Here is a 27,362-nt window from a genome sequence, read left to right as displayed (position 1 = left end):
AATCAATATACTGAATACATAATGGAAAAATGTCACATCATGCTTGTTGAATAAACAAAGCATTGAAAATTTGCATAAAACAAGAATAAAAAAAATATTAAATATCCGCTGCATTGTCTTTAGTGAAAGAATAACTCTTTCACATAAATGTACATTTAATTACCTTGCAACCGCATATATTAATACTGAATTCATTATCATTACATTGCAATGGTTGTAAAATTGTTTGACTAGTCCAATGGGGTATTTTTACAATCTACGAATACGGTTAAAAATTTGCGGAAAATTTACAATTTTTTTTTCTGATTCTTATCATTGTACCAAAAATGATTAATTTTCATTAATAATTATTAATTTTAAAAACGAACATGTCAAAACGGTTCAATTGGCTAAAAAGTCATATGACGTAGAAAACACTACTGGATGGTAAGACGGCTGTCACCGACTTTGGCCACTATAACGTCAACAACGCCATATTCACAAATAAAAACGAAAATGTCATTTTGGCGGCAAATAAAAATGGCACATTTCAAATCATTATAGAAAATGTATTCATCAAAATTAAAATGCCTGAATTATCGTATTTTTTTAGAATAAAATCAATGATTTGATGACCATAAATTTTGAAAGAGTTTTAAACATGCCAACCTAAGTTTAAAATTATTTTGTTTGATTTTGACAGACGACTTTATAAAATCTGTAAGTAATTCAAACATATAGATGTGAGCATACAAAGAAAAGTGGCTAAGTCAAATTTTACGATTTTAAGATCAAGTTATATATTTAGTTATAATACATTACAAAATAATACTTATAGTATATGACTTCCAGTAAGTTTAAAAAAAAAAATCTTTTCGGGAAAGACAACATTAATAAAATTAAAATAACTTATTTTTACATAAGAAAACTAATTTAAAAGGGAGTTCAATGACCTACATAAATTTTAAAACAAACTAGACAGACTTAACACCAAAGATATTAGAAGAACGAGATATGTTATGTTGGCCGCCGGACCGTAGCCGGAGTACTACCTAATTAGGGTACTTTGAACGGTATCGGGACGTGTACGCACAGAAATCTGTTCTATGTTTTAGTGCGGATACCTTAGCGATGCCTTAGCGTAAGCGAAGGTGTGCAGTAGTATTGGTGAACAAAACCGGCGACACTCGGCAAAACAATTCCACTCAGTACGAACTGCGCATAGCACATCTCGTTCTTCTAATATCTTTGCTTAACACAGTTAAATGGAAACTATTTCACAAATACTTAAAATTAAATTAAAAAGAAATAAACACAGAAGTCAGAGAGTTCTAAAGAAATATAATAAATAAATATAAGTATTGCTGGTTCGTATCTTCTACTGGAAAAAATGACAAGTGAAAAGTACACTAAAAAAAATTATGAAGTTTCATATAAAAACTATCAAAATCCCAAAACTTAATACAAAGCACACACAAAATACCTATCTCTATCTAGGTATAACATATTTTAACATCCTTCCATTATATCTAAAAAATATTCAAGATATTCAGGAATTTAAAATAAAATTAAAAAATTACCTAAAACTACTATAAAAGTCCATATCTTACTCTTATTATTATTTCCTTCAAATCTTGAAACTGTATTATTGATAAATCTTGCCTATTTCTTACTTATCCCTTTGGTTTTGCAAATATATTATTTACTTACTTACATGATTCCATATAATTGAGCTAGGATTCACTCACCAAACACAAGAGCCTCGTCTCTTTATGGTGAGGAAAAGCTATTATTATTTACCTTTATAACACTGTATAATATGTATAATTGTATATTTATTGTAAAAAACATACAAATATTAAATAAATAAAATAAAAAATAAATATACATATGTACATTTGAATTCTTCTGTTGTTAACTTCTAGATTTGAATATAAAGTGTTGTGTTTTCTCTTTCTAACACAATTTAGATAAGATTTCTAACCATGACAACAAGAGAGACATAAAGATTTAAATGAGACCATATAAGCTGTTGCTAAAAGCGATAGCTTGAGGTGTTAAAGATCTTTAATGTTGCCTGTGTATTTGAAGTAACCCATAAAATGAAAGAGATTCAAACAGCAACGTCACACAGCTATTTTTTTCATGTACTTGCAATACATACACAACCAACTATCAGACACACTCACTAACCAACATGATGCAAGATTTGGGCAACAAGTTTGGGGGTACTATTGATATATTTATTGACTCCATTTACAGAATTAAGCGTAATCTATACTGGCACTTTGTTGAATCCTACAAATTATAGTGCTGGTAATGTAGTTTTAGTGATTTGTCTTACATGTAGTATTGTTCTAGTTTCTATATTTTTTTGTGCTACTGTTACATGTTGTAATAATATTGTTTTATATTCAGTTTATCAGTTTGTTTTAAAAAAAATTGTATAATTTTCGATAGCTCACATTCAAAAATGTAAAAGCCCGGCTGGGCGTAAAACCAAATATAACAAAGTAAATCGGGTGCAATTCCTCGAGAATTTCATGCATGGTATGAATCTATCTATCCGGGACATGCAGTATTAAAAGCATCCTGAGCCAATCTTTCTCAGATCCCAAAAACGACGATAATTTTTTTGAAATACAAAATATTTTTTTTACTATATTTTATGTTGATTTGCTTTATCTTAACTAAGTTTAAAAAATACTTATTTTACAACAATTGAGATCATTTTAATTTAATGATTAAATTCAATTCCTTGAACTTGTAAGAGTGAAAATTGGCCAAGTCAGTAATGTTTTATTCAAAAAAGCAAAATATATCTAACTAACTAACCGCAGGGGTAGGCAGAGAGGACGGATCGCCAAACAACTCGGTATTGACACACACTCCTTGCCTCATTCACATTCATACATTGTCTCATACATACTCTTCTATTATTCTGACTCTTGACATGGCCCGACTCGAGTATCTGATACACTTGACGGTGCCATGTCTTCCTCGAGTGTCCCCGACTTCTGCCACTGTTCACATTTGCATCATATATTCTCCTTACACTCCTTTCTTCGCTCATTCATTCTATATGCCCAAACCATCTAAGAGTCCTTTTCTTAATCTTTCATCAGTCTTGCACTCTTTGCGAATCTCCACATTCCTCACACGTTATATCGTATTGTAAAAAAATACTATACAGTGCCAGGGAACATTTCTCCCTGTTCCTGCGTCAACTCGAGGTAGAGGTGCATAAATGAGGAGATAATCTTTTCTACCCGATGAGCGGGCAGCATTTTGCTACTGTAAGGTTTTTTTAGTACATATATCAAAACAGCGAAATATACAGTGTTTTTTTGTGTTTATGGCAATCTTTTATATAAACCCGCTCACTGTGGGTAAGGCCGGATATAAGATGGAATTCGGGCAGAGACGGAGGGAGTCGGTGATGGGGTTCCAGCAGCCGAGGTTGGAGATGGAGGGATTCAGGTTTGATTCTAGTTTGGAGTAAAAGATTTTGGCTAAATCTATTATATGTTTTCGGAGTGGAGGAATTTTCGAGCCAGTGTTAATTATGTTATTCCTGACAAACCAGGGACTTTTGGTGAATCGTCGCAAAGCATTCTGGAATGATTCTAGCCTTTTTGGGTTTGATGTAGTCCATCAAATTATGAATTAATAAAAACTGTTTTAAAACTTCAATATTAATACTGCATGAGGCATATATAAAAAAAAAAACTATAAGCTTGCATCTACGCAAAAACTTCAAACTTAATTTGACAACAAACAGGAATTTGGACTTGGCCACTTTTTCTTTCAAGCTCATCAGATTTGTGAATTTTTCAACACAAGACAAAACTAAGAGATAAGTGAAAACGGTAACCGGATAAAACAGAACAGTCACAAAACAGAATACGATAAAATAATTAGTAAGGTTAGTTCAGAATAGATAACTTATTTGTTTTGCCACTGTTCTGTTTTGTTGTGGAACCAGTGAAAACATTCCCTAAAACAGAATAGCTAAAAACAGTGCTTAAAATAAAAAATAATCTAATTTGTGTACTCAACCATTATAGAACAAACTTTGTCTCCGTCCGTCCAGTCCATCCTCGTGGCTGCAGGGGGCGGGCGCCTCCCGTGTGCCAAACGTCAGGAAGTGTTGGCGGTACAGTCTGAAATGCAATTATTCATTCACTCAATACCGTGGAAATCATGAATTTAATATTGTACAAATCAATGATTCCCAGTTTAAAATCAGTTCTTTTCTCAGTTTAAAATCAGTTTTTCCTAGTAGTAAATTCATGTGTCAATTCAGATCTAGAATTAAATTCTTCTCTGCAATTGACCTAGATTCACTTCGCTTCCCGCATCACTCCCTGAAATTATCTGCATGACTATTGTGTCTGGCCCCCTATCGTTAATTCACCCACCACCCAAAACGCCGCCACTCCTCTCGTACATCATCAATTTAATTTGGTGGAAATCACTTCCGTTAATACAGTCGAAAGGATTAATTTAATACAGGGCGATGCATGTAGTATTACCTGTGCGCCTTCAGCATGCTGACCCAGGATTGGAAGCACTCGGGCGTCTTTGCGCGCAGGTGGTAGATGAACTCTTCGGCATCGATGTCGATGCGCCGCCGCTTGGCTTTGGCCGAGATGACTGACAGGCCAATGTCCACAGAGCCGTGCAGGCGTCCGCGCGAGATGTCGCTCGGCCCGCGCGCATACACCAGGATGCCCGCATCCACCACGAAGTAACGCTGCAATCAGATAGAGGGTATCAAGATCACAGTTGTCTGGAATGTGTAGTGTCAGGCAAAAGTGCATAGTTAGGAAACATGTCAAACGCGCAACCACCATTTGTATATAGTTGATATTTGTCATATGAGAATGAGTCGTTCAAAAGTTATTGCACTTCATCCACGGATACCCTGTGATATATATAGTGAGACTTATTATTTGATTTCAGCACCCGTGGTGATTTTTCTCATAATCGACGCTATACAAATTATCCAATTATTACTGACGCTGTAAATGGAAATTTTAAACTTACCAGCTTTATTTTCTCATCTTCACCTTTATTATGCATTCGGGATATTAAGGATAAGGGAAACTAACCATCAAGATTAGGTAGATACAAGGAATCTTGATTTCAGGTTAACTGGAATAAGAAACGTGAGAAAAATTGATTGAAAATAATCATGCAAGGTAAAAAAAAAGCAAGAATTTTGTACAAAATTAATTATATATTTAAGGTTGGGGTGTTTTGCAGAATTTAAAATGTAATATTGTCATTAAATGGCAAATTACCAACATTTTGATTTTTTTTACATTTTAAAGGCCCCGTTTTGGTATGGTTTCGTCAGAATAGCTTTTTTATGAAATTAATTATATTATTATAATCATAAAAAAAGAGCATGCATCAGCAAATTACTAGCAATCCCTTCTTAGTCTAATTCTCATTCTTTATTTACAAACATGTGTTATGTACATTTATAGTGATTTACTCTTTCTTATTAAAACTGCTTATGTTTTACGCATGCCTAATATCTAATACTGTTGTTTAAAACTATTCTTTGATATGTTATTAATGTGAGATTAAGATTTAGATTTTGTAAATTTAGAGTTCCTACGAAACTCCTGTTTTCTTTTTTTTCTTAACTACATATGAATGTAACTATTTATGGAATGCTCCATGTATATATTGATATATGTATATATTTGTATAAAAAATGTATGTGTATGTGTAAACAAATATATGTACCCGCCTCAGAACAGAAACCTTCTAGTGAGGCGGGTTACTTTCACATTTGTTATATTAAACATGTAATTGCAATAAACGCCCGGGTTTCCGGCAATTTAATAAATATAAAATAAATATGATAATTATTAATTAAATGAATAAGCCTAAGGAAAATTTACAATAAACCAAGTAACCGAGTCAAACCTCACGACAACCCAAGATCTGTTTTGCGCCTCGATATGACGCAGGTTAAACGGCGATTCTAGGTCAGTTTCATCAAAATTTGTTCAAAAGCTGAAACAGATCTAGAATCATCGTTTAACGGGGATCTTTCAAGTGTTAAAAAGAACAAAATGGTGCTGATTGTCAATTTGGTGACAATGTTACATTTGAATTTATGTGAAAGAACCCAATCTAAGAGTGGAAGCATGTTTATCATAAATTGTAAATGTGTTAGTGTTAGGAAGCTTTGTAGATGCACGCACAGATGGCAGTGCATAGAGCTTGCGTGGAAGTCCGCAAGATGGAGCCAGTGGCCAGTAGTCGCCAGGGCCAGTGGGAAGGCTCCCAGAGAAACTTACTGTTTCAGATTCCAATTAGCCAGCTACTAGTTAGGTCGACTAACGAGTCACCAATATAATACGCGGAGTATTAATAAATCCCTGATTAATATTAAAAGAATCTATTACTTATAAAACTCCTTCCAAGACGAGTTGGAGACTGTTTGTGCGAACACAACAGTTAGTTATAATAATTATAATAATACCTTGTGCCATCCCTTGAGCGGCCACTTCCTCTTCTTGTGGAGGAAACCGTTGAAGAGCTCCGGCTTCCTGTCGAACCTCTGCCCGTCCTTCAACCCCTCCAGCACCTCCCATTCCGAGCCGCGGCGTCTGGAATCCATACAAAACATTATATTATCCATAGCTGAAGTCATTTTCCTCTTATTTTGCACGTCAGGTGTGCTAAATATCATCAAGAAGTCGTATTAAATTGATGCTTTGAGGGGAGGCAAAAGGGGGTGGTTTTTCGAAATCCCGTGTAGACAGTCACCGTCATCCTGTTTTAACGGTCAAGTGTGTAAAATTTCAACAATCAATCTACATAAATAAAAATATTAATCTTATATCTCTGAAAATTCTTCACTGGTTGCTCTGATATTTTGACACAACGTAGCATTCCAATACGCCTGTGTTTTTATATACCTACATTATATAGATGTTTCCTGTGACGTGTTAAAAAAAAATTTTTTTTTAAAACAGCGTCATCTGTTACACAAAAATGCTTTTTTTTTAAAACAGCGCCATCTGTTGGACGTAAAAACAACACGCCCTATTGTTTCTCTATCTGCACAGACAGACTGAGCCACAGCAATGTGTGGCGGGGTACAGCTAGTCTTGGAATAATACTGTAGATTTGCATAAAAAACAAAGTCACGCCGCCACAGGCAATCTTCTTTACATACATAATAATAGATAATTACAAAACAAAACGGTGGCACTACCGTCTCCCTTTCTGTGATTTGTCAATAAATGAATCTGACAGTATACAGGCAACTCATTCGCGTCATATATTCTCCGTACGCTCCTATCTTCATTCATTCCCTCTAAACTTCAAACCATCTAAGCGTCCCTTTCTAAATCTAACTATTTGTGAATCTCCACATTTCTCACACAATCATACATGGTTAAACCGCAAATACGCCTCAAGGATCGCATTTCTAATCATACATATATTGTAAACACCACAAATTTAAAATTACAAGCGCTATGCTGAAAATCAACTCAACACCTTATCGGATGTGAAGTTTAGCACCTGATATAAAAACGTCGGACTGACTTTGGAAACTAGCCAAAATTTCAATCACTGAAAGTGAGGAAATAATTATACTATTAATTCAAGGGCGAATTAATAAAAATACTGGCACAGCTAAGCCATTTAGTGCAGCTATCACGGATAAAGGGATACACTGGATTTTTTTTAATAAAAGTTTATACAATTCACTTATTCCATAAAAAGAAAGTATTGTCAAAAGCAGTGGCGGTTTTCTCTAAAGTGCGTTTGTGCGGCGAACCCCCATTAAAAAGATGAGAAAATAAAACAAACTTGTTTTATAATAATATAAGCACATTATAGATAGCACGCTATTAAAATTTCGCCTTCAAAACCCGCGCCACCGAAAAATACGATACATATTCCAAGTTTGTGCGAGTTAAAATCCGCGCCAAACTCTTCATACAAAATAATTTTAGCCGGTACAGACCCTATGACGGTGACATATACAAAATTTGGTCTTTCTTTGCAAAACTAAGACAAATTGTGTGCGCCGAACACGCGTTGTGATATCACGTGACCTCCGAACATTGACGAATGTAACCGAAGAAACCCGAGCACTTCGCGGACGACGGGCCGACGTTTGACCTTTGAACCATAGGGAAGCAAGTGTTATTTTTTATGTTATATTATGGTATTTAACTTTGTAGTCATTTTTGCACATATTTTTGTTTTCTTGTTTCTGCATTTCTCCAACCGTTTGCTTATGGCATTTGCAAATCTACTACCTATTGAAGTAGACTTAGTAAATTTATTTCGTGCCACCTTTATTTGTTTTTTTTTTATGTTTTAAAATATCTATTATATATTCTACGAAATTATTCTTCTCGAAAAAACAATAATAATTAGCAACATACATTGAGTGCTATAAAAACATTAAACAATTTAATTCCTATAAAACTTTTCTCATTATCTAATAATTGCGTCTAGTGTAAAGTGATTTAAAAACAATAATATGTAGGTACCCCTCCCACTAACTTTATTTAAGTTGTGTGACTGCTGCCGTATTCGACTATTTGACGAAGGACAACAGTAAGTAAATTTTAATTAGATATGTTTATCTTCTCTTGAATTTCTGAACCCCCTGTTAAAAAGACCACGAACCGCCACTGGTCAAAAGAGAAAGTATCGTCAGGAGATTGAGAGCGTCAAATGCTTCCAACCGTATGGAGCCAGTGAGACTATGGTATGTCGTGAGAAAAAAAATGCTGGATTGTCGAGAGGGTGGCATATCAAGAGATTGGAATGTCAAGAGACTGGAATGTCAAGAATATGAATTTCAAGGGACTGGAATGTCGAAAAACCAGAAAATCAGGAATGTGGATTTCAAGATACTGGATTGTCAAAAGAACAGAAAATCAAGAACATGGATTTAATATACTGGGGTGTCAAAAGACCAGAATGTCATGAATACGGATTTCAATATACTGGAATGTCAAAAGACCAGAATGCTAAGAATCTGGGTGAATGTCGAATGATGACATGTTAACATAGTGGAATGTCAAGAACATGGATTTCAAGATATTGGAATGTCAAAAGACCAGAATGTCAAGAATCTAAATTTCATGAGACTGGATGAATGTCAAATTATGACATGTGAAGAGAGTGGAAAATCAAGAATATGGATTTAATGATTTAAAAAAGACTAGAATGTCAAGAATATGAATATCGAGAAACTAGAATATCAAAAGACAATGACAAAAATATGGTTTTCAAGATACTGGAATGTCAAAAGACCAGAATGTGAAGAATATGGATTTCAAGATACTGGAATGTCAAAAGACCAGAAATTGTAGAATTTGGATTTCAAGATACTGGAATGTCAAAAGACCAGAATGTCATGAATATGGATTTCAAAATACTGGAATGTCAAAAGACCAGAATGTGAAGAATATGGATTTCAAGATACTGGAATGTCAAAAGACCAGAAATTGTAGAATTTGGATTTCAAGATACTGGAATGTCAAAAGACCAGAATGTCATGAATATGGATTTCAAAATACTGGAATGTCAAAAGACCAGAATGTGAAGAATATGGATTTCAAGATACTGGAATGTCAAAAGACCAGAAATTGTAGAATTTGGATTTCAAGATACTGGAATGTCAAAAGACCAGAATGTCATGAATATGGATTTCAAAATACTGGAATGTCAAAAGACCAGAATGTGAAGAATATGGATTTCAAGATACTGGAATGTCAAAAGACCAGAAATTGTAGAATTTGGATTTCAAGATACTGGAATGTCAAAAGACCAGAATGTCATGAATATGGATTTCAAAATACTGGAATGTCAAAAGACCAGAATGTGAAGAATATGGATTTCAAGATACTGGAATGTCAAAAGACCAGAAATTGTAGAATTTGGATTTCAAGATACTGGAATGTCAAAAGACCAGAATGTCATGAATATGGATTTCAAAATACTGGAATGTCAAAAGACCAGAATGTGAAGAATTTGTATTTGAAGAGAGTAATGTTATGTTTAATTTTTTTTATTATAGCGTCTATTTAAACATTGTAAATACAAAATATGTATAGTAAATTGTATTTCTTAGCCCTCCTCACTAGAGTTAGGGTGACCTGTGCTGAGGCGAACTAAAGTTATTCTTTTCTGTTTTATTTGTTTTCTATGTCGTTTTTAATGTTTTTTTCAGAGTTGTTTTCAATAATCTCTTTCAGCCAGATTTTTATTCTTGATTTGTAATCATTTTTATCTATCTATCACAAATTATCTATTCCCTTCATATCAGGGAGAAGGATGTTGTGGAGTTTAGTCGCAAAATAAATATAATTTCTTTTGTCCGAATGTGGTTTTGTGACCTGTAATATTTTTGATGTCATTGTGATGAATGCGCGGTATTGTCTCTACAATACCGCGATTCAGTATTATACCTGTTGTTCCTGTGCTTGCGGTGCTGCGCCACAGGGGCGGGCGCGGGGGCCCTCCTGGCGGGGCGCGGCTCCTGGCCGCTCTCGGCCGACAGGCTGTTGGTGTCCCCCGAGGCGTCCGAGTCGGAGCCCCCCTTGGTGCCGCCGATGCGCACGCCGCGGTGCTTCTTGTTGCTGGCCGCGGCGTCTCCTGGTCACATTACAAATCACAAATTAATCTACTTATTCGTCAGAACAACGCAGCAAACACTGAACGGTACATACAGATAATACAAACAAGAAGTAAACCACTATCAACAACATCGTTCACCCAAAATCCCATGTACAAATGCCCGATTTGATAGTCCGACTGTTGGCACGCTTCCACGCCATATCTTCCCTTGTTTCTATTATCTATGCACTTAACAGATAAACCAATAGAAATGTGTTGCTGCCCGAAGTGAGCTCAGTTAATAAAAAAAATAAAAAAGTAAAATAAAAATCAATGTTTTATTTGAATATTCCATTAACAATACAGCTTTAGAAAGAGTCACGGAATTATTCTGGATGAAAAACTTAGTTTTGCACAATCATATCCACCAAATTGTAAACAAAGGCATGAAAACACTAGGCTTCGTATTAAGAACAACTAAAAACTTTAACTCCATACAAGCCATTAAACTGTTATACATATCTCTAGTTAGAAGCATAATTGAATACAACTCAGTAGTTTGGTCTCCCTCTTACAAAATTCACATTAATAACATTGAGCGAATACAAAAAAAAATTCTACGTTTTATAAATTTTAAATTAAATATACCACTAGAAGACTTACAATATCATTTTTTATTAAACACTCTAAAAATACACACATTGGCAAACAGGCGTAAAATAAACGACTTAACTTTTTTATTCAAGATTCTAAACTCTAAATTCGACTGTTGCGAACTTCTGCAACTAGTAAACTTACGAATATGTACCTACAATAACAACACGACAAAATACACTATTCCACTGCAACACACATAAGCGCAATTACATTGCGAACTCCCCAATACAACGGTTTCACACTATGGGAAACCAATACTTAGGTGATGTCGATATATTTAATATTAACTTTTGCGAATTTTGTGGATTACGTAAAAGACTTATTTAAAGACTATTCCTAAATGGAAGTTATATTTTTGTAAGCCATTCAAATCGCTGTATTTTTTAATTTATGTTCTTTTATTTTTAATATTTCTTTATCATGTTTCAAAACTGTCATTAAAATTGTACCACCTACATGTAAAAGCCCTCTGGGCGTTAAGTAAATGAATGAATGAATAAATAAATATTTAGATGTATTTAAAAATGTATCATTTTTTTTATGGTTTGACTGAGGATTAAACCTTCCTCTCAGATTCAACCGCCGAACAACTGAGCCAAATCCCGATTAAGTAGTCCGTGTGTGCATGCGTGATTGCCACCAAAATGTCGGGAAGTGGGCAAATTTCCACTTCCAAGATTCGCATTCACTCATTTACGATAACGAAATCTAAATTCAAATAGATGTATCCAAAAATGTCACCGGAGACTCAAATGCCATGTATATTAATTAATTAAGTACCCCAAATAAAGTCGAGAATTGCTGGTTAAAGTCTGACGGTACGTCTTGTTACACCCTGCACATCGCCAAAACATCTAAAAGTTGTAACACTTCACCCCAGTAGACGAAACAAGGAATGATACGAGAGGTCCGAAAATAAGCTCAACCTTTATAGCAGCGTCGCCAAACTGTGTGCCGTTAAATTGAGTCGAGAATTGCTGGTTAAAGTCTGACGGTACGTCTTGTTACACCCTGCACATCGCCAAAACATCTAAAAGTTGTAACACTTCACCCCAGTAGACGAAACAAGGAATGATACGAGAGGTCCGAAAATAAGCTCAACCTTTATAGCAGCGTCGCCAAACTGTGTGCCGCAAGAAATCTCAGGTATGCCGCGAAGGATGAAGCCTCAAAATGTGTGCCGCAAGAAGTCTCAGTTGTGCCGCGAAGGATAAAACCTCAAAACTGTTCATTTTATATAACTCTTCAACATCTACATATTCAAATAAACATTTGTCACTTTCGTACATAGTTGTCGACGCAACACAGGGATGTAGTGACGCTGGTATATATGCAGCGTAGAAAACGAAAATATCATTACAATCAAAGATGATTTGAAAGGGAGATATGTAAATACAAATGTTAATATTAAAAAACGATAATAATTTTGCGAAAAAGGTGAAAATATTTAATAAAACAAGACTCGTTTGAAATAGAGCAAAAATCTCTCGACAAATGCTCTAGTTGCATTTAAAGATACACTGTGAATTATTTCATGCATATAACATATTAAATAACAGCACAAAACGTGTTTTTAATAATTTTCGGAGCTTACTTTGCGATTTTTTTCTATCGAGGGAATTTCATATAATTAACCCGTGGAAATGAAAATATGGTATATGAGGAGTTATGTGTATGTTTATCTAATTTAGATTCGCGTTTTGACAGAATTCTTTCCAAAAATTAATTGCATCTACGTAATTCATAGCTACGTAAAAACCCAGACTCCGAAATCTTTAGATACCGTGTCGCCAACACATAAAAGACATTTATATAAATTAACTCTATCAAATAATATGCCATACGTAATTAGTAAAGAGAATTACGTGCCAATCTAAATAGACATCCATCTCTTCACCCGGAGCCACCAGACGAGGAAATGACCGCCGCCAAGGAACTGCCTCAGTATTTACGTTGTCCCCCCTCCACTGTTCACCGGATGGAATTTGAACTCTAAATTGCCGAAACCTACAGCCAATCAAATTGTACAGACTTTATAACTGTCTTGTACACAATCATTACCACCTATATACATATATGTAGATAAAATAAAGAAATACTAGCGGATAAAACAGGCTGATAACGGTTCTTTTTGAAAATAACAGAGGACGCCACTTCCGTTTACAACCATACTAAACAGTACAGATTGCAAAATTTTGTTACCTATACTACGATTTTAATTATTCATGTTTATAAAGTAAATTTAGTTTTTGAAGGCATTTTAATTTGATGGGCCGCGGAACAAATTCCATTCACCGGTGTGTCGTGAAGTAAAAAAGTTTGGCAGACACTGCCTTAGAGTAACAAAGGTCTAACCTCAGCGCAAAGTACTGCACCTACTTGAGCGGTCGGGATTAGACGTGTATGATTGATTCCCTCGCAGATTGTGGAATAAACTATGATGGGTAGTGTATTCATCAATCTTACAGGCCCATTGGAAGTTTAGCTAAATCTTTACCTAGAGATTGTAATCCGAATTATTCGGATTGCGAAAAATTCGTTGAAAAAAAAAAGATTCATAATGTGAAATCCGAATTATCCGGATTTGGAAATTTATTAAAAATATACATATAATATACCTATATAAAGTGAATTTCTGACAAAATTATTTTGCCAAAATTATACAGATAAGTTCTTGGAAACTTGCAAAGCACTGTCTTAAGAAATGGGCGTACAATTAATACTAATATTTAGACATATTTTAAAGATATGGATACAAAATAAAAGATTTATAACAAAAAGTGTGCTTATTGTAAAGACGATGCACCACGTCGTGTAACTTTTGGAATCGGACCGCTAACAATAACACACCTTATACAGGGTGTATCGGCACTAACCCGACAAACTTTAACCAGCTATTCCTTAGCACATTTGGAGTAAAAAATGTTATGGGCACTTTGCTGTCCGGTAACATTTTTTTTCAATTAAAAACAAAAAAAATTAAAATTTCCACACTACATCACTGTCATTGGCATTGCGTTTCGTGTTCAACAGCTGTTATAAGCAAGTATGTCAAAAAGCGCCTTCGCTCTATCGCACACACTAAATAATAATAGTTAAAAATGAGACGAATTGTGCCGTGCCATTTCGTTGTGATTGTAAAAGTGCGCCAATATAGGTACACACGTGCATTATTCAACGGAATTCGAATAAAATATTTGCCAGATGGGTTTTCAAACTTTGACAAAGGATAAAACAGTGGTGACATGTGGTGAAAATATGAATAATAAATTTTTTATTTAAAAAAAACGTTACCGGACAGCAAAGTGCACATAAGATTTTTTACTCCAAATATGCTAAGGAATAGCTCGTTAAAGTTTGTCGGGTACGTGCCGATACACCCTGTATAGAAGGCGATAAGGTTTAAATTCCCGCTTAACACCAGCCGATTGTGTTAATTTACGCAAAAAAAAAAAATCGCTAAAAAGTTTTGTTTTTTTTTGCGAATTTCAGGCACAAATATTTGATACGAAAATGTTTTACGATAATTTTCTAAGGAACTTAATATTCAATAAAACCAAAACCGAAAATGAGTCCGTAAGTAGGAGATCTTGAACTCAAAAACAGTTTTATGGGCCTGACACATTATTTCAAATGCCAAAGCCAAGATGTGTTCTACTCCGTAGTATTTAATTAAAGCATCTTAAATATATCTTAGCGATCAAATTTGCAAACCAAACACACGTGATTTTGCATATCTTCGTAGTGCTTAAGACTTAAGCTAGAAAAATATTAAACACTAGCTGACGTGTACTCGCGTTGCCGGGGGTTATCCTTACGAGATACCTACAATATACCACCGGGGACTTTTCTGTAGGCCTTTTTAAGATGTACTATTCCGTAGTACATTATGTTGATGTATCTTATAAGCTGGCTAAGTGTTAGCAATGTAAGTGCCCGAAATATATATTTTTTACGACTTGATTAAAAAACATCGACTTTTCTTTATTTTCTATAAATATAATATGCATTTATAATATATATATGCGCGTGAGGTTTTAAAATTGAAGTTAACATAACATAACCCCCCCCCCCCCCCCCCTTTGCCCCTTGTCCTCTTTTGGCCCGGGTCAAGGAAAGGGGACAAGGGGCAAAGGGGGGGTGAAGGGTACACATTATAAGGCTATTCAATTTTAAAACCTCACGCGCAACTATATATTAACCTTCCGGAAAAAAATCTCTAAATGATGGTGAAAACCCTATCAAAATACGTTGCGTAGTTTAGAGGAACTAAGCGCACAAACAGACAGACTATGTTTTATAATATTTAGAGATACATTAATAAAATAAACTTCAATAATAAAATGAAATGTAATAAAGAGAAAGAATGTAAAAAAATATTGATTCGTCTGAAAGTAAATAATATACATAAAATGTAATGTAAGCTGTCGATTTCCCGAAGATGAATAAATAAATAAATAAAAAGATATTTTTTGGAAGAAATAAAACTTTTCGAAAAAACCTGATCTAATCCGGAAATCCGGATTTTGAGTTACACGACATCCAAAAATCCGGATTTTCAATCCCTAACTATTCGTGGTGTTGCGAATGCGAAGCATAAACAAGCACTTACGTTATGAACGGCTTACGTTATGTTAGGTATTGTAGCGCCGTTTAGACAAATAATACCAAAGTTAAGTTAACTAAAAACTGTTTTTGAAAGGTGATGAAATACGCAAAAAACTACATTACTGATTACGGAAAAAATAAAAACACACGCACATATTTTATTAGACCGTTGTTACATTGTTATTTTTGTCGGTTCATGTAAGAAATAATAAATAAAAATATCACAAACTTTAATAATTTAATTTGTTTTTCAATTGCAGTTGAAAATTTTGGTTTCATAGATGTGAACGTTTTAATTTTTGTATGGTTAACTTTTATATTTGAATAGAAAGAGTGGTATGTTTTCTTTCTATTTATCGCTATTACACAAGACGAAACACAACGATTTTTATGAACTGTTCCCAAAAGTGAGCAGATTAGACCGGGGGGTTAAAGCGAATCAAAGGGTATTAAGGCAGTGGTGACATTTTTTTCCATTCAAATCTACATGGAATACATTTCTAGTGTGTATTACATATTCAGTGGATACGAAGCATTGCGATATACTGCGGCAGAAAAAAGCTAAAAAAGCAGAGAAAATGTTCCGCACTCTCGAAACACTAGAAAATTTGGTTATAAACGATCATAAGGGTGCGTATAAACAGGACAACAAATGCGTTAGACCGATCCACGAATTATGGGAAAGGAACGAAGCAACCGCAAGTAGCAGTGTGTCGTTTTAGGTGGCTTCATGCTCTCGCTTTTTTGTCCTGTTTATACGCAGCGTAATAGTAAATAATTCACAAGTTTGTCCTCACAGTGTCAAAAAAAACTACTGCCCTGACGCTATGCGAAAATGAAATAACAAATTGTGTGGGTAGGGTTAATGAATGTTTGGCTGTAGGTTTGGTCCCACCGACCATATAACAAAACAATGAAAAGTTGCATAATATATCATTGAAAAATAAGATAATAGTAATAAATCAAAAACAGAACAAGACACAGAAAAATAAAAAGTAACGGTCTCAACAGGGAATCGAACACAAGGATCTGTCTTACCGGTACAACGTCTCGACTCAACCACTCGACTATTGGTACCTAATTATTTTTATCGATCTCATATTTCAAATTCAGAATTAACAATTTTATCTTGTAACTAATTTTTCCCATATTTTTGATTGATCACAAAGTTCCGAATAATTTTTTTGTAACTTAGATAGTGACTTTTTTTTATTTAACAAAATAGGTAGACCAACAAAGCTGTCACATGCCAGCTTGTCTGCAGGATCCACCGAATCAAAATATCTTAAGTCTATATCTATAACATTGTATGATTATGTGTACATGAGTAAGTCTTATTTCTAAGTAGGTACATTTCACAGATTTTATTTTATTGCAGAGTAATTGTAAATACATAATATATCTAATGCACCTCACTAAAAACAAAGAGTTTGGGAATTTACATTAAGGTGTTCAAAGGTACATGGATTGATCATTTATTAACCACAGCTTTATGATTTTAGGGCAGGGTCTCTCATTATTCACAATTTGTAAGTTTTTATTTAGTTTGTTGAAGATCACAGGTACCAAGTATTCAAGAGTACGGCCTCCATACTTATTTAAAATTCGAGGAGTTTTTAGCCCGTTTCCTTCTGTAAATCTTGTGTTGTGCCCGTGTACCAGTGGTTTTTTGTACAAGCTTTCTCCCGCATTGTCCATAATAGTAATATACCAGAGGAGACCTTTTATTGGAAGTAGGCTCTCTGCACCGTACAGTATTTTAAGATTTTTTCTTTGTTTAAATAATTTTTTCCGATAAACATTTCAGATTTTTATTTATATGGGATACCTATTGACTTTCCTAAGTCTAAATCAGAGGTTCCCAAAGTGGTCTATATGGACCCCCAGGGGTCGATATCGGCTTGCTTGGGGTACATGTCAGCGAGGAAAAAATTGCCAACAAAATCATCAACATTCAAGAGTTCCGTGAATGACACAATATACCTAACACAAATAACACACTTTACGTAATACTAATAATAGACTGAGAAATTACTTATTTGATATTCATAATTTTATATTTCGTTAAATTGTTTATTGAGGTATATAAATAGAGTCTACGTTCCTTTTCTAGTCAGAATTAATATATTGAAGCAAAACATTGCACATTGGAAGCCATTTTCAACTTGCAACTTGTTTTTGAAAAACATCAAGGGTAATGACGTTTTGGTCTACGTCCACTTTGAAAAAATATTGGTTTTATTTCCGCTTTGCAATTAAATGCGCATGTACAGGTTTTCCAATAAAAGGTGTTATTTTGAATAGCACGCTATTTCGGTAGATGTTACTTTTGAAGCTGTCATTTTTTTGACATTTGACAAGTAAAAACCACGCCATTAATAAAAATGGAACGATACACGCTTCAACAACGCATTGAAATTATTAAAATTCAGTTGAGTGAATCAAATGCAAATCATCTTGAGTAATGAGGCCCATTTCCACCTCGGTGGCTTCGTCAACAAGAAAAATTGTCGCATCTGGGGCTCGGTAAACCCATGAGTTATTGTTGGAAAGCCTCTCTATCCTCAACGTGTGACTGTTTGGTGCGGTTTATGGTCCGGCGGAGTCATTGGACCTTACTTTTTCGAAAATGAGGCTGGAGCAACAGTTACGGTGAATGGATTGCGCTATCGAGAGATGATTAATGATTTTTTATGGCCGGAATTGGATGGTATTGAAATGGACAATGTTTACTTTCAACAAAAAGGCGCTACGTGCCACACAAGCAACGAAACCATTGATCTTTTACGATTAAATATCAAAATAACACCTCTTATTGGAAAACCCTGTAGTATATAATATAATAACAAATCTGTGTCATGTCTTGTAATTCGTTGTCGTGTAAATACAGTTGGGTTCCCAAAGGGCAAGGGCAAAGACATTCGACTAAATAACGGCCAATGTACTGTGTAGTACATTGATGTAACTTAATGTCAGATTAAGGGTAGGCACCTACCCTACGGTGTTACATTACGGTAGGGTATTAGGCAGACTCATCAAAATAGCTAAACCCTTCGGTAAACTGATGTTCAAATGTCCTGACTTGCCCACTAAATTATATCTGGAGATTCCAGAAATACCTTTTATAATTGGATTTGATGTTTCCTGCGAGTTTAGATTTTCGGAATAGTGTTCAAAGTTTTATGACGAACTGGGAAATTCTAAAAAATAAAAAGGTAAAATGAGGCTTGTGTGGTAAAATGAGGCCTACGTGTGGTGAAATGAGGCACACGAGTGGTAAAATAAGCCATGTGATAAAATGAGACGTCTGTTACATAAAATGAGACGTCTGTTACATAAAATGAGATGTTAGTATGTTAAAAATATGTTAAGTGGTAAATAATCAGTAGGTGTAATAAAATAAAGCGCATGGTTGGTAAAATGAGACGTATGTTTGGTAAAATGAGACGCATGTGTGGTAAAATGAGGCATATATGTGGTAAAATGAGGCGTACATTTGGTGAAATGAGGCTCACGAGTGGTAAAATAAGCCATGTGATAAAATGAGACGTGTGTTACGTAAAATGAGATGTTAGAAATACGTTATGTGGTAAATAATCAGTAGGTGTAATAAAATAAAGCGCATGGTTGGTAAAATGAGACGTATGTTTGGTAAAATGAGACGCATGTGTGGTAAAATGAGGCATATATGTGGTAAAATGAGGCGTACATTTGGTGAAATGAGGCTCACGAGTGGTAAAATAAGCCATGTGATAAAATGAGACGTGTGTTACGTAAAATGAGATGTTAGAAATACGTTATGTGGTAAATAATCCGTAGGTGTAATAAAATAAAGCGCATGGTTGGTAAAATGAGACGCATGTGTGGTAAAATGAGGCATATATGTGGTAAAATGAGGCGTACATTTGGTGAAATGAGGCTCACGAGTGGTAAAATAAGCCATGTGATAAAATGAGACGTGTGTTACGTAAAATGAGATGTTAGAAATACGTTATGTGGTAAATAATCCGTAGGTGTAATAAAATAAAGCGCATGGTTGGTAAAATGAGACGCATGTGTGGTAAAATGAGGCATATATGTGGTAAAATGAGGCGTACATTTGGTGAAATGAGGCTCACGAGTGGTAAAATAAGCCATGTGATAAAATGAGACGTGTGTTACGTAAAATGAGATGTTAGAAATACGTTATGTGGTAAATAATCCGTAGGTGTAATAAAATAAAGCGCATGGGTGGTGAAGAATGTAATATTATTTCTCCATTCCACATTGTGAAAATGAACACAACCCCATTGTTAGGGAAGTTTTAGTGTTGCCGTCGTAAAAATAACACGATGAAGTCATTCGAATAGTACCTACTGCCTACCTGTGCACAGAGCAATATATTAAGGCATAATGGAGCAACACAAATCAAATGTTTATATTTCTTATAAGTTATGCGCAATATAACCACTTTAGTGCAGTCGTACACCTACCTAAGCATTTTCTAGAATATTCTTTTTTTTAAATGGCACTTATAATAGCTTTATAATAGTAATAATTATTTGTATTTAATCATTATTGACGTCCTCCGTAGCCGAGCGGTCAAGGCGAACGGCTGCGCGACCTTTTACATACCACTTAAGTTCATTTTGGATTTGAGATCAAAATATCCAATCAAAACAATAAAAACATCATTAAATTAAGTGTATTTTCGTTATTATTATTAATTTTTTTACTTAATTCAAATGTAAAATATTCCTTTTTCAAATCTATATTTCCATTCTTTCAACAGGTAGAGTTGTTTATTTTAATTTAGGGAATCAACAGTTTGCGATACGTGTGCAATTTACAACTAAGAAATCAAATATAGATTTCTTCGTTATTTATATATTTACGCCCCTGTGGTATTTTACATGAAATAACTAAAAATGTAAGTAATCCAGTTGTGTTAACTAGGTATTTTTTGTACATTGTAACAAGTATATGGTACTGATTTTGAAAATAAATACAGTTACAAAACTCACTTCTTTAAAATGATAAATAAGATTAAAGTAAATTAAACAGTGTAAATTATAAACAAATATAAAAGTATAAGAATATTTATAAAAAATAAAGAAACATAGGAAAAGATGAATATTCATTACGGAGAGGTTAACTCGTACGATTCGGAAAAACAATTACGAAGATTTCTTTCCATCACTAATACGGAATTTTAAACATGCTACAACATTCCCAAATCTATTACCAAAATTATGCAGTCTATGGGTGATAAGCTTGTTTTAAAATTGTCACAGAAAAAATTAGCACTTTGTCTCCTATTTCTGGTGGGTACATAAAATTGTCACAGAAAAAGGTACCACTTTGTCTCCTCTTTCTGGTGGGTACATAAAATTGTCATAGAAAAGGTAGCACTTTGTCTCGTATTTCTGGTGGGTACATAAAATTGTCACAGAAAAAGGTACCACTTTGTCTCCTCTTTCTGGTGGCTACATAAAATTGTCATAGAAAAGGTAACACTTTGTCTTCTATTTCTGGTGGCTACATAAAATTGTCATAGAAAAGGTAGCACTTTGTCTCGTATTTCAGGAGGGTACATAAAATTTCCACAGAGAAGGTAGCACTTTGTCTCCTCTTTCTGGTGGGTACATAAAATTGTCACAGAAAAGGGTAGCACTTACATTGCTAACGCTGGCTTAACCTTATGAGATACATCAAAATAATGTACTACGAAATTATGTATCTTAAAAAGGCCTACAAAAAAGTCCTGGATGATATATGTCTATCTCCTAAGGATAACACCCAAAAACGCCGGATACACGTCAGCTATTTTGTAATAATAATGTCTAACACTAAATGATGTTGATCTAGAAGTAATAACAACCCGTCTTTGGTTATATTCGTATTTCACAAAACAGAATATTTAACAATTAACAGGTATTACACAAATTTCGACTATCATAACACGGGCATGTTACTGACTAGTGTGGTAGTCGAAAAGCAGGTTAAAAAAAAACTTATAATTTTATAGTCTGCACACGGTTTAGAGCTCTAGTGAGCATACTTTTTAGATTGAAGTTTTTTGTTCCACCAAATACCCTTAGAATAGTATACCTGTCATTGGCGGAATCCCTAATAAGATATGGAATAACTTCATAATAATAATAATTGGATGACTTGTATAGCGCCGTTTTTGTGCAAAATCACCTCAAGGGCGCTGTACAAACTTATAATACATTTCTACAGTGATCTATGTTATTACTTAACTATTTATATGGAGATAATATACAGTAAAATACTTACCTGGTAGGTCACTTGAGATTAACACTTAATTAACATTATATAATTGTTTATTAGCGAAATTTAGATACAGGATTTAGGACATAATTGGAAAATTGAATATAACTGGACTTTCTCTCAGGAATGGTATATTTAATTTAAGGGTATGACAGCTTAAAAAGGTAAGTTTTTAGATTAGACCTGAATTCTGTTGGACTTGTTATGGATCTTAGTTCCGGAGGGAGTTTATTCCAAGCCTTCGGCCCAGATACTCCGAAAGCGCGATCACCAAACATAGTACTTGGCTTGCGCTTAGGTTCTATCAGTCTGCCTACAGCTGCTGATGTTGCTGATCTAAGAGTTGACTGCCTCAGACCAGTGTTTTCCGGGACGCATAGTTCAGAGATGTAGGGTGGGGCCATTTCATTGATGGATTTAAACACCATCCAGCACAGTTTGTACTGGATTCTTTTAGGGCACTTGAGCCAGTAAAGGTTACGAAGGTGTTCAAATGTGCGAATATTTTGAAACCCCGGTCATGAGCCGTGCTGCTGCATTAAACACTGATTGAAGTTTGTCAATTTGATATTTTGGAAGGCTGGCATAAATGCCGTTGCAGTAATCGAGACGTGAGACTACGTAAGAGTTGATAAGTAGTTTTGTTGCTTCTGTAGGAAGGTTTCTTCGGACAGACTTGAGTTGCCTTAGGTGAAAAAAACCGGTGCTTACAGTCCTATTTATTTGACTTTTAAACGAAAAGTCTGAATCTATTCTGGGGACATTCAACAAAAACAAATCTTCTTTCAGTCCAAAATGTACAATACTCTTTGGTAAAATTATTATTAAACTAAACTAAATACGAACAAAGAAATGACGTACCAAAGTCATTACTGTACAATTATGTAAATTTATTATCTGTTCGTGCTTTATTGTGGCTTAAAATTTCGAGTCAGCATACATCTCAATCTGAACATAATAAAATAGGGACACATGTTCATAATACCAGACTAATTGCAAACGATGGACTTGTAATTCCCAGATACCTGAATAAGTACGGTCAAATAACTCTAGAATACCTCGTTCCAATAATTTACAACAAGTTACCAATAATATTAATAATATTTGGATGATTTATATAGCGCCGTTTTTGTGCAAAATCACCTCAAGGGCGCTGTACAAATATATAATACACTTCTACAATGATCTACTAATTTAAATACTCAATAATATTATCATTCAATTTATAAAAACAGTTTATTTATAAACAAGTTCTGCTGGGTAATTATTATTACGTGTGACAGCTGTTTCGCCCTCTAAAGCTGTGAATTGACTCACAGAAGGAAATGTATGTTAAAAAATGGTTATGTGAAAGAATTTTGTTGTACTAATGTAATTATGTGTATATTTTATGTGGTAACCGGATAAATCATCACAATGATAATTCATCACATCTTTAAAAAGTTATATAAAGTCATGGAAAGTGATGAAACAAAAACTTTATTAAGACGAAATAAGATCCTAAAAAAATATCAGTTATGGGCGTGAACGCGATTTAAGTGGGCGGAGCAAATTAGTTTCACACGCGCTCCGCTCGAATTAAATATTATAATATTTCGGGGTTCAGAGGAATGAAGTACGTTGCAATGGGGAACACCCGACACCACGAACTGTTCGAAGTCAGAGCAGCGATGAAATCCACTAGATGGTACCCATGAGTAAGGTTTGAACATGAAATGCTTAATAATGGGCGTCTTTCAAACTATGTGAATAGTAATATTAAGTTGAATGTGCATGTTTTAGGCAAATTTCGATAGAAACGTTACCTATTGCAGAAGGAGCTCATGATTTTATGATTCTTATCAGATTTCTGTAACCATACTGCTAGACGGTAGGCAGTAACTTATGACTCGTAACCGACGTGTTCTTCATTGACAGATGTCAAAGCAATACGGTATTCAATCACGAATCATTTTCATAATATCTGATCATAATTATATCTGAATATATTGACAAGATAAATAAAATATCAGTCATTTTCAATATTTATTATTATCGTTTACAAAAAGTTACATAAAACAAATAATTATTTATGTAATGTAAAAAGCATAAGATGCAACTTTTTTTGTATAAAGGCCATCATTTATTATAATATAAGTTAGAAATAGTAAAAATAATTTTATATAAAAAACTAAAATAATTATTCAATAAATAGCATTTCGTCGAAATCTAAACGACGATTTCCAAATTGACGTTCTTTACATACAATATCTAAGATATGTGGAGGATCACGAACATTCATAGACCTTGTGACTCCAGGATCGATAAGCTCGACAAGAATGCAATCCATTTAAAAATTAGTTAATTTAATAAGCATTTTTTCTTCCCAGAACTTGTCATCTCGAAGTATACGCTCAACTATCTCTAAGTTAGATAATTACAATCATAAAAAGAGTCGTGCTGCGAAATTCTATTTAATACAGTTAAAGAAAAAATATGTCTTCTATTTTCCTTCCTTCCAGAATAACGGGTTTCTTCTCTTCCTGTGTAAACAAAACTTTTACTTTATTTACGTCAATTTTTTTTTTTTTTTTAATTTTTTTTATTAAAAGTATACAATACAGAATATAGTATATTATATAAAGCATTGTACTCCCAGGAGTTAATAAACTCATTGCGGGAATGATACGCATTACATGAAACATATAGCTGTATGTATTAAATGGACATATGATGGGACATACACAACATTATTATTTCAGATAGTCATTAATAAGATGAAGTTTGAGCATGTTAGTTTGGGTCTTTTTACATTGACTTGCACATTTGATCTCGTTGGGTAGTTGATTATATTTTGTGTGAGCTATGTATTCCAGGGATCTTAGTCCATATTTTGTTGATTTGATTTTTGGTATATGTAGTTTGTTGTGATTTCTTGTGTTGTGTTGGTGTACGTCGTAATTGTAATAGAGTGTAGTGTTGGAATGTGCCGAGTGTTGAATTACTTTTAATATAGTTTTCGTTATTTCAAAAGTGGGAATGGTATTAAAATGAAGTATTTGGGTGTTTCTGTAGATGTCTTTGACATGTGTGTCCCAAGGTAAACTGAAAATATTTCGCAGGGCTCTATTTTGGACGACTTGGACTTCTGAAATCATTTTTTTTTGTAGCAAATCCCCAGATTCCGGCGAGATATATTAGATGTGAGTGAATCATAGCATGGTAAATCGATTTTAATAGAGAGGGAGGAAGTAACCCGCGAAGTCTATATAAAACACCAGTTATATGAGTAATTTTGGATAGAACATGTTTAAATTGGTGATTCCATGTGAGTTGTGAATCAATGAAAAGGCCAAGATATTTTGTAACATCAGCCCTTTCAAGGCGGTTATTATCAAGACTTATATTAAGACATACATTTTTTTATTTGCAAACAGTATGTAATTTGTTTTTTTTATCTTTAGGCTAAGTTTGTTTAATCGCAGCCAGTTTGCCAGGCAAGCTACATCACTTTCCATTTCCTTTTCAAGTTCGTTTAAATCATTATTGTGATAAAGAATCACTGTATCATCTGCATAGAGTTGTATTGTACCCTTAAGTCCCCATTTAGCAATATCATTTATATATATATTAAAAATAGTAATGGTCCAAGTACGGAGCCCTGAGGCACGCCACATTTTATCGTTCCCATGCTGCTTGTCCCCTTTCCAACAAAGGTCTGACAGTGTCGGTTAGAGAGGTAGCTACACAGTAATTTCAGGGGAGTGCCTACTATGCCTAGGTGTTCTAGCTTCTTTAGTAGTATCCCATGGTCAACCGTATCGAAAGCCTTTTTTAAATCTATAAATAAGCCTGCAGCATGCTTACCCTGGTCTATATGCTTTTGGAGGGCGTATACAAAATCGAAGGCAGCACATTTTGTGTTAGATTGGTTTCTGAATCCATACTGTTGGGATGCGAGTAAATTGTTTGATAGGAGATATTTAGTGAGCCTAAGCTTAATAACCTTTTCAAAAACTTTAGAGACGACAAAGAGGATGGATATAGGACGGTAATTAGAAGGATTTTTTTGCAATCATCTTTGTAAATCGGAATTATTTTTGCTATCTTTAGTTGATCTGGGAAGATTCCACTATTCAGGGATTGATTAATAAGAAAAACAAGGTGGTCAGCTAATATATCTTTGCAAAAGTTCAGGTACACTGGTGTAATTCCATCTAAACCTGGAGATGCATTAGACTTTAGTTGAGAGATGATACTGAGAACTTCTGTTTTATTTGTTTTGGCCATGTATAAGGACTGGATTGCTTTTTGATCCGTGTTTATAGTGATAGAATCATCTGGATATGATGCAATTGTAGCTGCTAAGTTTTCCCCAACTGATATAAAGAAGTTGTTAAAAGTTGAAGCTATCTGTGTTGGGCATGTTATTTCTTCATTCTTAATGAGAAGACATTCAATTTCATCTTTCTGGGGTGTCGAGCTATTTGTTAGAATTGCATTTATTATTTTCCATGTCTGTCGCGGATTACGAAGGTTTTCTTTAAATATAGTCGTGTAGTATTTGGTTTTAGCATATCTTCTATAGTTGGTAACTTGATTTCTTGTTTTATTTCTCAGTGCTGTGAATATATCACTTTACTGATTTTTTTTCCAGATTTTAAACGCATTGTTGCGCTGTTTGATAAGTGCATTTAATTTTGCATCAAACCATGGAGTATTACCCCTCCGTTGGTCTCCTATGCGTAACTCAGATTTATGTTGGGATGATTTTATTGCTGTTTTGATGTATTCATTAAAATTATTACAGATTTCATTGGCATTACTGGTGGTTTCGTGTGGAAAGTTGTGGGATTCTACATATGTTTTTAACATGTTTTTATCGGTTTTGGTGTTGTTTGAAAAAGAATGTATTCTATTATTAGTGTGATGTTTCAAGCTGTTTTGGTAATCTAATATCAAAATGTTATGATCACTTAGGTAGGCATCTATATTTGCAGTAGTTGAGGAAATATTTTGTCTGTTTGAGATGATATGGTCTATTAGAGAAGTAGAGGTATCTGTTACTCGTGTAGGATAGGATGTGTTACATATGAAACAGTTGTATGAGTCTAGCGTGTTGATGTATTTAAGAGATGTATTATTTTTTTGAAGAATGTCAATGTTGAAATCACCAAAGATAAGGGTATCATCTGTACAGTTATTTAAAATAGATTCATGATACATTAAGAATTCGTTAATGTTTGAGGTAG

General features: G+C 34.2%; 1 protein-coding gene across 1 annotated transcript in view; it reads right to left on the bottom strand.

The window, feature by feature from the left end:
* Positions 1-27,362, bottom strand: part of LOC149410098 (oxysterol-binding protein-related protein 6-like) — a 134,216-nt gene that overhangs the window by 32,394 nt on the left and 74,460 nt on the right. Inside the window, exons 3-6 of the mRNA XM_089648594.1 lie at positions 10,446-10,632; positions 6,485-6,611; positions 4,515-4,735; positions 4,039-4,142 (exon numbers count right to left, since the gene is read on the bottom strand). Of these exons, the coding sequence (XP_089504720.1) occupies positions 4,039-4,142; positions 4,515-4,735; positions 6,485-6,611; positions 10,446-10,632 (639 nt within the window). The remainder of the gene's footprint in view (positions 1-4,038; positions 4,143-4,514; positions 4,736-6,484; positions 6,612-10,445; positions 10,633-27,362) is intronic.

Source organism: Hesperophylax consimilis, chromosome 28 (assembly GCF_061612785.1).
Source record: "Hesperophylax consimilis isolate HC1 chromosome 28, BYU_Hcon_1.0, whole genome shotgun sequence".
Taxonomy (NCBI): Eukaryota; Metazoa; Arthropoda; class Insecta; order Trichoptera; family Limnephilidae; genus Hesperophylax; species Hesperophylax consimilis.
Note: the sequence above shows the minus strand (reverse complement) of the source record. Positions and strands in the feature narration are given on the sequence as shown.